Here is a 17,562-nt window from a genome sequence, read left to right as displayed (position 1 = left end):
AGGAGCCTCGGTGCGTATCAGCAAAACCATGCTGTGATGAGAAGTGCACTCAGTCTGCAGCTCCTCCTAGACTGCAGAGGTACTAGCTTGAGCATCTCAGTAACTGCTGTGGCTGGGAAGCTGGGCTTGCTAGGGCTCAAAATTACCCTGCAATATAACTCCCTCTTGCTTTATACCTCTGTCCTGGTGGCACATGCCACAGACTACTAGTAAAGCTCTTAATCAACATACAAATCCTACAGCTTGTACAAACTCTTGCAAGCATGTGAACACCAGCTCATGAAACAAACAGGGAAGGGGGTCTTTCTTTCCCAAACCAAATTGTTTAGCTGTTCACAAAAGCTCTACCGAGAAAGAGATAAAGACCATGTATATAGGTGCTGCTGGGCTGTACTGGGAGGAGCACTGAGGAGGAAACACAGGCTCTGAATACACACTCCTTTTGCAAAGTAAGCTCTCTGTATTCATCCAAGAACGTCTGCAGTATGGGGTTCATCTGGTATAAATAAAGTACAAAATTTTACAATGTCTTAATCATTATTTTAACAAAATACTAAAAACTGAGTAAAAACTGAAACCAAAGTGGGAAGGGAGACTATCAGCCACAAGGGATCTCCATAAACATTTGTAGAAATTGGATAATAAAAACACTTTCTCTGTACAATAAAACCATCCTCCTGGCATCTCCCTGTGAGACGGGCAGCAGCAGCACTGGGAGCACAGGCCCGAAGACAGAGGTTGGGGGCAGCCCCAGTTTGTGGGTCAGGCTGAAGAGGCTGTATCCAGTCCACAGTGATGTCTCCCTCCTGGATGAGGCTGAAGTGCCACAGATCAGTAGCGTCCAAATGGGTTGTTGTTCTGCTGTGTCTGTGTATCTGTTGAGGTCAAGACAGAGTTAGACAGTCACAAGGTCTGGTTCAGAAAAAGAGATCCCTCTCCCCACATCACCAGCACAGTATGAGGAGTGTGTTGCAGGCTGTGAGAAGAAAAATATAACCTTTATGGCACTCCCTGCTCTGGTTATTTGTCTGAGCCTTTAGGCAGCAGCACAGTCAGGACCCCACATTCTTTGAGGAAGACAGGTATGTGCCAGTCCCAATCCTGAAGCTTCTCCAGAGGAGGTATCTCCATCACTCGTGGTGGAACTGGTGCACCATAACAAAGCCCTGAAAGGTGGCAGCTAGCTGGGAGGATGACTCTATGGATGAATTATTTCCGATTTTGAAAGAAAATCAGCCCTATAAGATTGCACAACACCTGCAGCCATAGAAGCTGCTCAGACAGCTAGTATCAAACACTCATCCTAAGGCACACCCAGAAACCAGAGTTAGTGAAGGTTTCAAACTACCCTGGCTCCCTGTCACTATCTCAGTACAAATGAAGGACATGCCCAAAGGACTTCCAGATGGCACAAAAAGGGCAGGAAACATGGTAAAGATATATTCAAGAACCTCATGAACTTCCAAACTGCTGAGACTGATGTTTTGTGATACACAGTGCTCAGAGTAGACTTGGGTACTGTCCAATTAATAGAATTCTGTAGTTTTTTTCCTGAAACCCCATCAGCATGTTTGAACCTAAGTCAGACTAAGTAAAAGGAGACCAGTGTAACCTGGCTAGCCTGCTCTCCTCAACTCTGCTGCACAACAGCACATTCAGGGATAACCTGGAGCCTCCTAAAGCAGCCTATCCTGGGCCTAAAGTATTCTTGTCCCCCTCCTACAGGTTGTTCTTGGTTTATGTCCCGCTTTCCACTCCATCCCAGACAGTACAAATATGAACTCCAGATGGTGCCTGGTGGAACTGATGCAAACCCAATGAGGGAGCATGGAAGCTGCACGCTGACACATGGCTGCATTGGACCCACGTATCTGTTCCACATAGAACAGCTCCATTTGCTGTACAGACAAGATACAAAAATATGGCTTTCTGCTATATTCAGATTCTTATATGAGGTCTTCCTATGCTTGAATGTCCTGGCTGGGATCCTTGCACAGGCTTGTGGTTTGTGAATCAGGCTAGTGGGAAATTTAGCACATTAAAACTCCTGGTTTGGGGAGGGTTTTTTTGGTCACAAGGACTAAGAATTTTCCATCAGGGAAAAAGTATAAGCACAGTTTCCAAGCCCCCACTCCACACATTATTACATCTAGCACAGTCTCACGCTTAACGCACTGCAAAAAAACCCTGTGCAGTCCATTTCTGGGCATTTTCATAGCATGTCTGTCATTTTTATGGCAGAAAAGCCGGTGAGGTGACAGTAAAACAGCAGGCCATTCAGAAGGGAACAGCACAGACACTGGGTTCTGTTTCTAGATCTCCCAGCCAGTAGTTCAGCGCAGATTATAGGAATACAGTGCCAGATGAAACACCACGTATGCCATTACCCGGTCTGTGACAGCAGCCACAGAAGCCCACAGAACACCGCAAACACAGCAAGCGTGCAGCAACACTTCTCAGAGTACCCTCCCTGCCTCCAAGAAGTCTTGCCCTGATCACAAGACGACAGTATCTCTGGGTCATCCACCAAGCAAGTGCCCCAGGATTACAGCCTTCTTGTTCACCTCAGAGGTCAACTGCAGCAGAGGAAATACCTCTGAATGCTTTAAAGCTTCAGACTGCATCCTTTCAGGAAAGCTGCATGGCAGCCCCTACAAAGTCTCAGCTCCCTTGCCCCTCTGCAGGCAGCAGAAGGAAGGTCTGGAAGGTTGTTCACAAGCTCGCAAACTCTGCCTGCCCTGCTGCTGTGTCCCCTTGGGCCAGGAGCTCCAAGTCCTGATGCCACCTCCCTGCCAGCACCATTTATGGCCTCAGACAGTCTGTTTTGGCCTTGCTTCTCTACACCAGGGTACCTGCAACAGAAAATGGTGGGGAGGAGACTAGGGACAGGATCAAGAACATTAAGGCTTACTAGAAAGCTGTTGCTGAAGCTGTCGAACCAGAGCAGCTGTTTGCTGCTGCTGCTGTGTCTGCTGAAGGCCCTGGCGCTGGAACTGCAAAGACAGAAACATAGTTATAGCCACACCACCTGGCTGGCAGCCTCGGCATTCACACAAGTCCTGGGAAGCGCAGGGGATGGAGAAGGGGGGGGATGCAGGTGGAGCACCGTTGGATTTATGCTGGTCTATCACGTCCCTCTGCCTCTGAGGGAACACTCACAATGGGCTGCTGGGGGGGAAGAGCCTGCATCCCCAGCCCTGGGGGCTGGCCCTGTGCCTGTGGCTGAGGCACTGTGGAGACCTGGGGTTGCTGCTGCGGCTGTGGCTGCGGTGGCTGCGGCTGCTGCTGCTGTTGCTGTTGTTGCTGCTGCTGCTGCTGTTGCTGCTGCTGCTGCTGCTGCTGTTGTTGCTGTGAAGACAAAAGAGAAAGGACCATCAGGGAACTGTCCGGGCAATGTGCACAGCAACAGGGCACAGGAAGGGCTGAAGGAGGAAGGACATTCTGTGCAGTAACACATTCTCTTACACCATTTTCCTTACAGGTACTTAAATTACCCAAATTTCACCAGGACCCTGCCCTGGGCTGAGAAATGTCAAGAAATACAAGGACAATAACAAAGTTCTCCTGCAAGATGAGGTAACAACAGATGGCAGGAAATGAACTACTAGTCTACTGGTCAGCTGGGGAATGACCAGGAGCAAACAAGATACAAGAACAGAAAACAACTAAGAGCTACCTCAAGAGGTTGGCTGATTCATCTCTTGCCTCCTGGTTAAGATCAGCAATACTGACTTCACTGAGTATCTGCCTGACCTGTTCTTGAAATTTTTCCAGAGATAGCAAGAGCTCCTATAACCTTCCTACACAATCCATTCCAGCTCACAGTTACTCCTACCACTGGAGTTTTCCGTAATCTCTACTCAGAATTTCATATGTTGTAACTTAAGGCCATTTCTTGTCTACAGCCAAGGGACAAGAACAGATAAGGGGGTTTAGGCTTTTTTTGAAGACAAAAGATTTGGAGACTTATCTCTCCTCTTGTCTCTGCCTCTCTAACTCAACCCCCAGCTATTTCAGCCTTTCCTTCTCAGTCATATTCCCCAACTCTTTGATCTTTCTTGCTGCCCTTCTCTGCCACTCATGCCAGCTGGTGTTGCAATTCAGTAAAAGGATGTGGATAAAACTGGATGCAGTGCTCCAACCTAGATGTTGACAGAACTAGTTACGGTGAGAATATTCAGCATGTTGAACTTGGAGTCAGATTACACCCACAGTCTCAAGGTTTTTCATTTCTCCCATCTGCCAATGTAGTTTTGAAGTCTCTAGATCAACAGAAGAATTTCTAGCAGAAATAGAAAACTACTAATGCTATCATAAAAAAACAACATGGTGATGCTAGGTACAGTTCCAATCACTGGCTCAAAAGGATAAGGTTCAAACCTTGGACAGACTCAGAAAACAGACAAAAATACAATCAGGAGAAGGGACAGGATCTTATGCGAGTAGCTTAGAAAAACCTGAGCTATGGAAGCTGCAAATGCTCCCTAGGAATACATTGGGTAAACATCAGAGAGAAAGAAGAGCCAGTAAACAACAGGAAACAGTGGACAATAATAACTGGATACAAGAAAGAGTCACAAACACATTGAGGCTGGGATCAAGGATTCAACACAAAGGCAGCTTCTAGAACAGCCTCCTAACTTCCATCTTAAACCAGTCTGGCCACTTAGGTTCTTGAAATGGATGCTATGACCTGGGTATACACGAAAGCAGATGACTGACTAAATGACCCAGGATACCCCTCCCAATCTCATGTCCTACCTTCTTGCAACAGCTGACTACCAACCCATGCAGGACAAACCAAAAGGCCATCTGTCCTTTCTACAAGCCACTGCATCATGACAGTCAGCTCAAGCACCAGGAGTCTGTTATGTATCTGGTATGCCTCTGATAATGCTGCAGGAGTCACAGTAACAGGGGAGATTTTGGACACTCCACTTTTTTTTATTTTTTTAAGCAACCAAGCAATGTCAGCTAAAAGCTGAAGGTATGCATGAAGTTACTGAGCTAGAAGTGCAAGCAATTTGTCTGAGGCATGTTCTTTTTCTAAATATGAGTGATGGAGAATGCTAAAAGAAACCAAGTGAATAGTCAGGGGGTGCTACTCATCAAAAGGCTGCTGACGGTGCTACAGACATTCTCTTGTCCAGTGCAAGGCAGCAGTTCTCAAATACTGCTGACTGCAGCTCTCTGCAGGAACCACTGACTCGCTCAGGCCCCTCTCAGAACAAAAAGCCTCAGCACTCTGTGCCGTGTAAAGCCTCCCCATATTCTACAGGTTTGCTAGGCCTTGTCATAAGGTAGGCAATTCACCAATTAACCCAAATTATTTATGTGTTTCTCTGTCAACTGAATACATTTCTGTAACTCCAAGAAATTTACTCCTATCTGCATATTATAAAAGTATTTAATATTCATAAGAGCACAATGCAAATCCATGGAATACTCATGCCTGTTGACACACATGTGAACTTCTTGAAACCTAAAGTTGGGTCTAACAGCTTACTTTGGATTAGTTTTTCACCATCTGCTGTTAGATATGGAGTACATGGACTGATTCACACTAGATTTCCTGCCATTGGAAACTGCAACCGATGGTTACTTTGATCTTGTGAAAAATACAGATATGACCCTAAAAATGACCTTGTAAGGAACAACTTTACCTGCTCTTGTGTGGGGAAAGGGATTTTCCCTTCGTAGCTCCTGCAACACTTCTAAGACAGCTAGCTTTCTGCACAATCTTATGGGCTCAGCTGGAGCAGGAAGAGGTGGGATGCAGGCCACAGAGGACTAAACGGACCTTTACTGCTCCTAACTTCCCTTTAGCTCATGCTGGGTGACTAGCAAAAGGCAGTGCAGCAGATGTCTCCATCAGGGGAGGCAGGCTCTAAGGAAGGGAGAACCACCTAGCAAATTATTACAGACAGCCCCCAACAGAGTTGACATCCTTCCTGGCACAGAGGGGCAGAGCAGAGCATGGCTGACACAGAGGTAAGCAGCACTGGGCAAGCCTTCTCCAGCTCCAGCAGCCTTCCTCTTGTCAGCAACCACTCACCCTCAGCATCTGCTGCTGCTGTTGCTGCTGCTGCCTCAGGTACTGCTGCTGCTGCTGGTCAGGCAGTATCTGGCTGGGTCGAATTCCTGAGGGGACTCCTTGTGGACCCAAATGGTTCATCCCACTCATCATGGGGGCCTGCTGTATTGACTGGTGAGGAAACCTGCAAGAGAAAGGGATAAGCTCATGGAGTAAGATTCACGGGCAGCCAGCTTCTTTAATCTAAACCCAACTTCTGCTATCAACAAGACAGACAGACAGCCCAAACAGCCCTTTCCAATCCATGCTGCCTCTCTGCAGAAAGGTGAAGGACACCAGGGCCTCTCAAGGGTTTCATCCAACCTGTTTTTCTAGAAGCCCTAAATAATAGTCCTTGGCCCACTGTTCTGCACAGTTTGCCTGCTGGATTTATGCCTGCTCAGGACCAGTGGAAATCCCAGATCTAGCCCTTGGATGGTGATCTGCTGGTTAGATTTAAAACAAAAACTATGACTTTCCCAGGTAATTTTTCTCATACTTCACAATTCCATCTTTCTCTGGCTGGTAACACTGTCTAGCACCTGCGATTAGCATCTCTGAATTTCACCGTCTCTCTGTTTCTTCCCAGGACTGAAAGCTGGATAAATATGTTCCCCTGAGGGCGAGAAGGACTTGGACGCTGTATAACACAGCAGGGAGAACAGGCTTTTCACAGATTGCTGTTAGGGTTGTCTGAGCAGAGCAGGGAAGCCCTTGATGAAATACAGCTTATTAAAATCCAGTAGGGTGTGATGTACCTCTGTGTGTTGCCCAAGGTGTGCCCATAGCCAGGGGCCTGCTGGTGTACGTAGCCACTTGGTCTCTGCTGCATCTGTCTAACAGGATCCACCAGGGCAGGATTAGAGCTGGGGTGGGAATTCTGATAGGGCTGGCCAGAATAGGTAGGAGGTACCATTGTGCCTGACTGGGAGGGGTGCTGCTGAAGGCCTATGTGGGAGACGTAAGGTGTGTAACCCTGAAATGAAACAATAAGCCTTTATCAGTCATGGGGTAAGGCACAAAAGAGAATTTGGAACACAGGACATCAGCCTCCTGTAAATACTGTCACAAGGCTACTCATCTCTGGGATTCAGATTCATGCTGCCTACTAAATGAGGAATGAGAAGAGCCAAGAGGTTTCAGGATATAGCAGCAGAAATGAAGATGCTGCCCTGTGCTGGAGCCAGATTCCAGTCTTACCTGCAGTCACTGCCACTTACCTGGGAAGGCTGCAGTGCTCCATAGGATGGGGTTGGAGCCATCTGGCGCACAGGCTGCTGTCCCATTATGCCTTGGCCCTGCTAGAAGGCAACAGAGAAACACTTTTTTCAACATCTGCAAAGGGCAGGACACTGCTGCTCTCTTCTCGGCAGCTCTCACCAAACCAGACAATCTATGACGCTGCTGCACAGCATGCAGATGCTAATGACTTCTACCTCACTCTGACTTGGGACAAATAGGCCACTAACATCCCTACCACCCCCACAGCCAGGATATGCCCCTCTCTCTGCCCACCAGCCACAGATGCCGCAGTGTACCTCACTGACAGCCTCCACCAACTGTTAGTGATGTGGGCCCACAAAGCAGGTGGCAAACACAGCGCTGCACCAGAGGAACAGACACAAGAGAGAACATCTTTCCAGGGCAGAAACAAAGACGAGGTTGGAGAGTTCTGGCTAGAAGGGATAGCCCCAGAAAACAGCTTGGGCTTGCTGTACTGTGGAGTCCGGCAACAGCAAGAGCACAGCTCTGACTTACCAACTTCGCTTGAAGTTGCTGCCTCAGTATCTGTCCCTGGGACACTGGAGGCTGCTGTCTGTACACTGCTGGCTTGTAGGAGGGGTCAATGCCCATCATGCTCCCCATCCCTGGAGGCAGCACACCACTATAGGGAGGACGACTCTGAACAAGTTTCCCCAGTGGCATGCGCACAGGTCTGTAGGATGTATCCAGGCGAGGGCCACCTGCAAGGGGAAAAGAAACACACTGACTAGTCACATGCTATTGCTGAGCCTTCTAGCTCCAGAATGACTGTTCACCACTGTATCTAGACATGACAGGCAAAAGGGGAAAGTGTAGGGACCTGCGTAGGACCATCTCACAGAAGGGGTTCTTACAAGAGGTTCCCAAAGAGGTGCAACATGTTCACCTCTCCTGTGCACCTACCTGCTGGAAGAGGCTGATTCTGGGCATAGAGACCCACTGGTGACTGCCCATAAGCCAGCCTCGACATAGTGCTTCCTGACTGGTGATGCAAGAGATCTGTAGGCATACCAACTCCATATGAAACCCCTCGGCTAGGGCCCAACACAAAATCCTGCAAAGACAAAGAAGGAGTAAGAAAGATCAATGTGCACTGGGAATTCATGGATGGATGAAGAATATGAAAGGTTTGCGAAGTCCACAGGAGGAAGCCTGGAATGCTCTCTGAGCCAGGCAGCCTCCTTCCTGCCCATCAGGGATTAAGAAAATGTTTGCCCTGCCCCAGGCAAGAGAGAGCAGGAGAGAGATCCAGCACTCCCAGCTGAGAGGAAACACATCCCATCTTCACCATTACACCACTCTCAGGCTCCTCAGGAAGACTCAAAGGAGTGCTCTGTGACTAGGAGGGGTGGACATGGGAGGTCCATAGCTGTTGGGCAGTTAGTTACCTCAGTTTTGCTGGCAGATTGGTTGCGTTTCTTGGCTTTGCTCTGTTTCTTCTTGCGTTCTTCAGTAGAGGTGGCAGGATTGGAGCTTGTTTTATCAGCCTTGGCTGGTTCTGCAGCTTTCTTCTCTGGCTCCAAAGCCACAGGTGTAGGAGGCTCTTCCTCTTCAGGGGGCAGCGGCAACGGCTCCAGGTAGTAACTGCGGGGCTTGGGTTTCAAGTGCGTGTGGTACAGAAGAAGCCTCTGCTGCTCCTCAAATCTAGACACCTTGCGATCCACCCGGACTGTCCCAAACCATCCCCAGGAGAGGGGGGCTGAGTGCTTTAAGCCCTCAAACAGATCCCAAGGGGAAATCTTCTGCTTTGTAGAGACTTGCAAACCCTTTAAAGCAAAAGAGATAAGAACCTCCAAATCCCTGTTGTTTCTCCTATGAAGGTACAGGAAACTGCTTTCTTCAGGCTCTACTCCATATGTCCCAGTAAACAGCCTGAGCCCCTACTAGTGGTCCCAGCTCTTCCACGTGGCAAAGCAGTGATTTCTAAAGGCCTTCATCAACAACTGCTACTCTCCTTCATCCCATCTCTGCCAGTCTTCTGCACACTGGCACTGCCCAGTAACTTGTGCAACAGGGAATATGGGTTTCTCTTTACGCTTTATACAGCCGTAAGTACAAAATAAAAGTTTTAATAACTTCTCAGGCCATGTACCACCAAGCATTAACACCCAGATTTGCCCTTTTTGGATATGGTTATGTGCCAGGTTGTCTGCATGCAGCCAGCCACTTCAAGCTCAGCAGGCAACAAGGCGCTGCATACAGATGCCTCCCAAGGTGTGTAGAGTCAAGGCATCGGAGGACAAGGTGACACCTCCACTCAGGAACTGTGATGCAGACAAAAAAGCTTCACTTACCTCCTTTTTGAAGATGGAGTCAAATCCAGCTATTTTATTGCCTTTGGTGTCAATGAGGGATCCCTGAGGTTCACAGGTGATCACATCTCGGGTCTGCTTGGGAAGCGGCAGTAGCTGTCGCACCTTCTCCAGGCTGTCAGACTGTCGGTCCCCCAGCTCTTTCTGCACAAGTGGAATAGAGAAGCCTTGAAGAAACACTCAGAAGAAGTCATCCAAAGCCTACTTGTGCCTCTCCTGGTATCAGCCTCCATCCCTGCATTACTTCTCACCTTTGCACCCTTCAGCCCTACAGAGCCATTGGGGCCACCCACACTGCTTCATCTAAACAGCAGCAACAGGACAAGTACCATTCATGAGACATAGATAAATCTGCATAGTTGGACAACCACGACACAGCACACACTGCTCCCCATACAGGGCCTGGTGTCCCTCACCCTGAGTTTCTTGACAAGATTCATGTATGCCCGCTTGTTCTCCTCCATGCTGCCCTGAGAAATGCTGGACATATCAGCAGCCAGGGTGCCATTGATGAGAACACTCAGCATGTCCAACACGGTGGTGAAGAGCTCACTGTTGGTCAGAGCAGAAAGGTCAAAGTCACCTGAGAAGCAGATATAAAGCCTCTGCCATCATAGTAACACCAAACATTATTAGATTGCCAAGAGTACTGCCTACAGTCAGAAGTGCCAAGTGCTCTTCAGACTAACCTCCCACACTAATCCTCCTTTTGCTTATACACCATAGGGTGTTCACACTTGAGTCAAGTGCCGTATCACAGATTAAGACTGGTCTCCTGTCTATCCATTCAGCTTCTCCAAAAAGCAGGCCCAGACTCAGCTCTGCCCTGCTTATCTCTCTGCATCTGGAAAGCCAAGTTTGGTCTGGATATGTCAGAGTGCACTTGGATACTAGGACCCAGGTTGTAGCCTGCTATTACTGTGAAGTGTCTTTCAGCTGTCACAGTAATTCTGACAGATCATGTAGAGAGACAGCTAGCTCACATGAGAAAAGGGGCCATGCTAACAACTGCCTCCCTTGGAAAGTGTATGGATCAGAATTCAGCCAGAAAGTTACTTGTTTGACTGCATGTCTACGGTGCCACTGCTGATGATGTCCAAGAGAAGCACAGCCCATTCAGTCGTCTGCTGTGTACTGCGTTGAACTGTGTCAAACATTCCTCCCACCTGGCAGAGAAAAGTAGTTTAGTCACAAGGACACCATTAAAAGTGAGAAAGGAGCCTAAACCAGAACAACTCCTGTGCTACAGCAACTCTTACTGAGAGCTGAAGGAGACTGCAGTCAGCAGGACAAACCTCTGATGCAAGTAGTAGTGCTGTGGACTGCAAAAGCATTGAAATGGGAAGGCACATTTCCAAAACAGAGACCAAGGCTGTGGATTTCATCCTAATGAAATAGAGCAAGGGAGTTTCTCCATGCACGCTATCCCACTCAGGGCTCAAGCAGCAAAAGTGCCTCTACTTCCTTGCCACTGGACATATACGGCCCCTCCAGTGTATGCATATTCCAAAAGAAGGAAAAAAGGCAGACAACTCTTCACCCCATATGGTTAAGCTTTTTTTCTGCAACTGCTCACCAAATTCAGCCGCAGTTTCAGGGCCTCGTGCATCAGCTGCTTGGCTTTGCAGTCATCTTGGTACTGATCTTCCCGCCAGTTCGTAACAATCTAAGAAATTTAAAAGAGAGGACAGAACTCACAAGGTGTACGCTGAAGTTTATACAGAGCAGCTTGTACTGCCCGCTGTCCAGTGACTCAGAGATGGTCAGCTCAAGCACCCTATACCAACCAGGGTAAGATCTTTGCCTTATTGAGCATATAATCAGACAGGCAACATCCCTGAGGTCACGCCCAATAGCCTGCCTGCTGGAGGAGTAAGCCCTTGAGGAAAGTGAGGGGAGAAGCAAGATACCTACCTGCTGGACCTGACTGTACAGAGAGGTAAGGAGCCCTTCCCGCTGCTCATCCTGTCCCTTCAAGCATGTTAGCACCAGTGACAGAAATGGCTGCTGGCTCAGGAGGGACATGCTGCAGAGAGAACAGAGATGGAGCTATACTGCCAGGCTGGGGGATCAGCACTGCAAGCATTGCCTGCCCTTTCCCCAGGACTCACCTCTTCTGCTTCTGGCGGTCCCGCTCTTTGCGGGACGATGACCCCAAATGTTGTCCTTTCTCCAGTTCTTCTCCAGCAGCTTTCAGCACATGGCCCTGCACTGATGTTGGAAGCTTGGCAATCAGAGGGGCCACCAGCCACACTCCTGATCTCTCCAGGGAGCTGTGACAACACAGGAGAGAAAAGCAGTTTGCAATCCAACCTATGATTTCAGAGTTGTCTACAAGGAAGCTGCATGCTGGGACTACACGTACCTGAGGATGGGTTTGGATTTGTTGCTGGCAGGCGTAGCACTTGCTGAGCTACTGATATTGTTGACTCCATTACCAGCAGAGCTAGCAGAGCTGGTCTCTGCTGACTGCTGGAATACCTCAATGGTGGCTTTGGCAATATTTTCTAACAAGGAGTTCATCTCCTGGAGATAGGGAAGAAAAGACAGCCAAGTCCTTCTCTAAGAGCACCCACTGACAGAGCTTGCACATTTCAACACAACTCAGTACAAACCCACTTTGCCAACTTCCCCATGGCTGCTAGTCTTCAGGTCTCAGACTCATCGCATCCTTCTCATGCTTGGCTTTCACAAGCCTGACTCCCTCTTTGTTTACTTTCTCTCTACTCCCACTTCTGCCAGGCCACCTCGCCACCACCTCACAAGCAGCCACCTCAACACTGGCAACACACATCCCTGTATGGTCCCTCTGAGTAGAAACTCACATTGTTTGCTGTCTGCTTAATCATGAGCTGCAGCTCTAGCGAGGACTGCCTCATGGTCCACTGGTCCAGATTCTGCAACAACACACACACGCATATTTCATGAGTCCTTATCTCAGTTCAAACTACATCAACCCAGACCCTCAGCTCCCATGATAATGAGTGTCAGACCCCTCAGAGGGCTGCATTTTGGACAACCCCACTCTAACACTACATTAGGCAACTACTAGGACGCTCTTAGATTCTGCCAGTAGCCTGCACCTGTAAGATGCGTTTAATCCTCTGGCGCTGAGGATTTTCTCCTTCCTCATTGTCCAGCAGCCGGTGTGGATAACAAATCAGCTGCATCAGCCTCTGGGCCTGTGTGCTGCTCAGGACAGGATCCTGCAAGTCATTGCTGTCTTCACAGAGGGACTTCAGACATCGCTCACCTACCCACTCCTGCAAGGCGAAGGCAGAGTCAGCACAGTCAAACTGACATCTGATTCCAAACCAGCACCCCAGCTTTCAATCTCAGAGAGATGCAGGGAACACATTAAACTCAAAAACCTTATTAGTATGCAGCTATGCCTGATAATCATTTCTCTTCATGAACTGTACTATCCCAATTCAGCAGGCGTCAGGCACAGCACAGCAATCACAACAGAGGAAACATCAACTTTGACAAGTCAGTAGTGGTGAAATACAGTAGCTGATTTAACAGTACACAGTCACTGCCATGCCTAGGCTCCATCAACACTGCCGCTTGGGCTCAAAAGATCAGAAAGGATCACTTAAAATTATTTGGTCCATTTCCTGCACAATAAAGCCCTGGAGCTATTCTAAATTAAATAATTCAGGGCTACAACTAAGGCTAAACTAGAACACATCTTAGGGAAAAGCACACCCCTTAATTCTCAAATAGTGATGGAAAACACACTGCCATCCTTAGTAAAAACCAATGACTTTACTTCTCAAAGCCTGGAAAGGGAAACAACTGACTGGATGCAAGCCATTTATAGAGTCACAAATCATGAGGAGAAGATAGACAGAAAACTATTATTGTCAGCCTCCCGATTTCAGTTAGTGGTCCCTAAACGTATGAGAATAATAAAGGCAGCAGTTTCTAAAACAAACATGAGGCAGGTACTTCTTCACACAATTTACAGTTAACCTGCAGCATTCGTTACTGCAGGATTTTTCCATATTGAAAATCAATTAGGCAAATTCATGAAATTAAAATCTACAGAGGACTGCTATATAAGCACTTTTGCAGCTGCAGAGCAAGCCTGATCAGAGAATTCTTCCACTGAGAAGTGACAACCAGAAGAAAAGAGATGAGGATCCAGTTCATGAAGCACAGGTACTGCCTAGAAAGCTGGGAACAGTCCCTCTCAGCAGAAGACAGCACCCTAAGCACTAAGTAGAGCACAAAGATCAGAAAGGCTAAATCTCTGGTTTGAAATGCTTGTGAAACCATAGCCTAGATCTTCAACTTCATCCCACATGAAGTTTCCACTTTACCAATACACGTGATCTGGCAATTTCTCCAATGCCTATTGCATTTCTCCCCTTCAATGTCACTACATTGTAGTCTCTTGAAACTTCTCTTCCTTGTGTACATAATATGCATATCCTTGTGAAGACCCTTTTTGTCACTTGCTCAGCTTCCTACAAGAACTCAGACTTCATCTCTGATCCACTTCATTGGTATAATCTCACAAATAAATATGAAGTCAACTACCATCTTCAACCTTGAGGGACTTCTAGCCTCTCTCTCTGCAACATTTCTTTACAAAACAGACACCTGTACAGGCTTCATATTACTGAAACAGAGCCCCTGCCTCTTCACAGAATAGCACTATGAAAGTGTTTTCCAAGCGCTGTGGACAACTCCACTATCCCAATCACCAGATTCAGGTTAGCACCTTTGACTCAAGCCTCCCTCTTGGTTCCCACTGTGGTTTATCACAGCTCTATGACATGAACCTTTTCAAAAGGCCAGTCACAATTACATTTATTAATTTTAACAGGCTAAAGGGCAGACCAGCAACTATGTCATAATCATTTGCACCAAAGAAACCTTTAAATTAATTCTATAATCTGCTCCTTTTACCCACCCCCTCATGATGAAGTCTATTATAAACTATACACCTGAATATGAGATGCAACATTTCCTGAGTTTGAGAAATCACAACCTATAGTTTAAGGCATTCTACAGACATTTCAGAATTGATAGCGTGAGTTCTGCAGCATCCACTGCTCACACTGGAGGTGCTTATATTACACACATCATTTTACCAGCCCTTTACAGCTGCAGGAACCCTGCAGGAGCTCTGGCACAATTTGGTGGTACTCACTGGTGTCTATCGGAATGCTCATTCCTACATAACCTGTGCTGCCAACAGTTGGTATGAGTAGCGATACCCAACACTGCTACTCCCTCCTGTACACACACACACTTACTTTCTACCTACTGTGAGTCGTTCCTACATAGGCTGGGACCAGCAAGGGAATATCTACTTCTGTCAGTGCTACAGTCAGATTTCACTAACACCAAGTATGTTGAATTTATGCTCATAAACAGGTGGCTCCAATTCTTCTTTGGTAGGCTGGTAACTTTGCTATGTAATGAGCCAATTAATAAACAACAGCATCACAATGCATGAGGACAACACAGCACTACTATGTTGTGTTTACACATTAGTAATATCGAATACAGGTTTCAAATTGGAACTCTGCATCTTGCCTGTTGACAGAATAAATTTGCAACAAAGGCCAAGGACACCCTTCAACACCCATTTCCATACAGTAGTGGTAACAGCCACTTCACTCTGCAACTAAGTACCTTATTAGCCAGGTTTCAGTTCCTCAAATGTCAATTTTCCACAAAGGAACAGAAATACTGGTGCTGTCAGATTAGGCTAAGCAAAAGATTTTTGTTGTTGTTCCTTTAATTAACTAAACAGGGCACTGCAAAGCCCAGGGATACATTAACAGCCTAGCTGCAAGCAACACTTAAGCTGCATTCTGAAAGGCACCATTTATCACTTCAACAAGCTGTCTTTCTCACGCTTATCTTCTTTGCCTCCAGCACACATCTCAGCAAACCACTCCCAGCACTCCCCTCCTTGGACATGAGCCCTGTGCTGTTGCCAAAGCAAAGGGGACGTGCAGTCCCTGCATACTGCAACACCTAATTCTTGACAACTGTTTGCCTCTCTATTTTTTGCTAATGGTGAGCAATCCTTAGCGCCATCACGTGGCAGAACCATCACAGGTTCTTTACTGATCTTGCAAATAAATACCAGCCAAACCCAATCTGCAGAAAGTCATATGGGATATATCTGTCTGCAGAAGGCGTAAGGACAAACCTAGAGATGGGACAGACTCACCTGTTGACATATACTCCTTAGTACATACTTGGCATAAATATCCAAGCTAGCTGTTTCTACAGTTACTACCCGACCACTGGCCTTCCTGGTGCCCAGCTCATCATCCATGAGATCATCGACACCTCCGGGGTGGGAAAAGCCAGAGCCTTTCAGTTCTGCATCTCCTACAAGGAAAGCACAAGTGTCACTTAATCATCAATGCTAAACCCAAAGCCTGACCCACAAAACATCCTGAGCTTTTGTAAACTCTCTCTGCAGCTAAGAGATACAAAGCATGTTTACAGCTCAACCAAAGGGCTTCAGGCAAGCCACATATCCACAAAAACAGATCTCCTCTGGCCTTCTGTACAGCCAACACATGCAATACAGTGCCTTTCTCCCACACCCCTAAAACATTCTTACAGGTTCAGGCTAACACAGGTACACACCCAGAACAAAGACAGCCTTCAGCACTGCAAAGACTGCTCCATCCACAATACGATTCTGGGAAGCTGCCAGTAAGTGACGGTCACAGGAAGAGCGGATTCCCACCGTGGGTTTGTCTGCAAAGAGGACAATGGGGAAGGGCAGCACCCAGTGAGAAAGAAAGGTGCAGGCTCCAGAGCTGCCTGCATTATGTGCCAGCCAGTACCGTAGAATCCAGCTCTGAGAATCCCGAGGCTAGCCCTTTTCTCAACTGTAACATGGGGTCAATTTAATTAAGTTTCACAAAGCATAGTGCCAATCACACTGTGACAACTAAACCGTGAAATCCAAATGGGGAGCAGTGCCTGTGTCATGAACTCCAAGCTCCAACAGTACCCTAACCTAGAATACAGGCTGGGTTTAGAGATCTGAGCTATCAGGATACTGATGAGGAGCCAAGAACAGAGCTTCCTGGACTGTTTCCATCATCAGACAAAAAGGGAGTGCTGTAAAATAGCAGCTTCTGGCACCAAGTTAAGAGGCTATACAAAGCTCAAGACATAAAAAAAAGAAGTGATCATTACTCTAATGGCTTAGTGATGGCAAGGCCACCTCTACTGGCTGGTTTCCTGCCTCCAAGAGCCTCCTCCCCAACATGCCTGGCTACCATGAAGTGACATAAATGGAAGGATATTGTTCTTTGTCCTCTGCAGAAAGCAGTGTATAAGGCTTTGCCTGCTTTATTCAAAGCAAGCAGGTCATGATCTCTAATCATAGGGTCCAGTATCCCTTTTCTTGGGGTGCAAGAGCCTCAGTACTTTCACAATGAAGAAAGGCTCTACTTGAATTCACTTACTGCCATCTTGCTGGCATGGGTTCAGCTGTGGAGTCTTAAACAGATGGAGTAAAATCCGGCAGGTCAGACGTGCTCCTGGTTCTGAATCCTGTTCACTGCAGGCTATGTAAAGAAAACAGTCAACTGAGATTTCTTAAGCACTGGGACAACTGACTCTCAATCCAAAAGCTATTCACAGCACACTGCCCTGGAGCAGCCAGTTGAGAAGCTGCAGCAGCCTTATTGTATTTACAGATATGGAGCATGTGCAGCAATTAACATGCAAGTGAGCAAATCCATCAGTATTATCCCCCATGACATGCACTGCATTCTGCTTCCTCCATCTTCCCAACTTCACCCTGTGAGAGTCTGGATGCTGCAATCCCCAGAACAAAGCTAGGAAGGCTGGTAGCAGAGTAAAGGCAGCATGACCCAGGCACTGTAGGCCCAACTGATCAGCTGGCTGCTCTAACCAAAA

At 47.3% G+C, this 17,562-nt stretch overlaps 1 protein-coding gene across 3 annotated transcripts in view; it reads right to left on the bottom strand.

Moving 5' to 3' along the window:
• Positions 1 to 464: 464 nt before the first annotated feature.
• The window catches only part of MED12 (mediator complex subunit 12), a 37,353-nt gene continuing 20,255 nt past the window's right edge, over positions 465 to 17,562 (bottom strand). Inside the window, exons 25-45 of one of the 3 annotated variants that reach the window (XM_010565293.1) lie at positions 17,106 to 17,207; positions 16,273 to 16,386; positions 15,845 to 16,008; positions 12,732 to 12,911; positions 12,474 to 12,545; positions 12,014 to 12,174; positions 11,760 to 11,921; positions 11,563 to 11,674; positions 11,225 to 11,314; positions 10,705 to 10,814; positions 10,065 to 10,200; positions 9,631 to 9,792; positions 8,725 to 9,102; positions 8,240 to 8,390; positions 7,832 to 8,037; positions 7,294 to 7,374; positions 6,832 to 7,049; positions 6,056 to 6,218; positions 3,160 to 3,348; positions 2,912 to 2,993; positions 465 to 875 (exon numbers count right to left, since the gene is read on the bottom strand). In XM_010565293.1, coding sequence (XP_010563595.1) covers positions 832 to 875; positions 2,912 to 2,993; positions 3,160 to 3,348; positions 6,056 to 6,218; positions 6,832 to 7,049; positions 7,294 to 7,374; positions 7,832 to 8,037; positions 8,240 to 8,390; positions 8,725 to 9,102; positions 9,631 to 9,792; positions 10,065 to 10,200; positions 10,705 to 10,814; positions 11,225 to 11,314; positions 11,563 to 11,674; positions 11,760 to 11,921; positions 12,014 to 12,174; positions 12,474 to 12,545; positions 12,732 to 12,911; positions 15,845 to 16,008; positions 16,273 to 16,386; positions 17,106 to 17,207 — 3,077 coding nt within the window. In that variant the 3' untranslated portion in view covers positions 465 to 831. The other 2 variants (XM_010565292.1, XM_010565294.1) reach the window with 2 other exon arrangements.

This window comes from Haliaeetus leucocephalus, unplaced genomic scaffold, assembly GCF_000737465.1.
Source record: "Haliaeetus leucocephalus isolate CR32 unplaced genomic scaffold, Haliaeetus_leucocephalus-4.0 Scaffold189, whole genome shotgun sequence".
In the NCBI taxonomy this organism is placed as follows: Eukaryota; Metazoa; Chordata; class Aves; order Accipitriformes; family Accipitridae; genus Haliaeetus; species Haliaeetus leucocephalus.
This window is presented reverse-complemented; position numbering and strand designations above follow the sequence as displayed.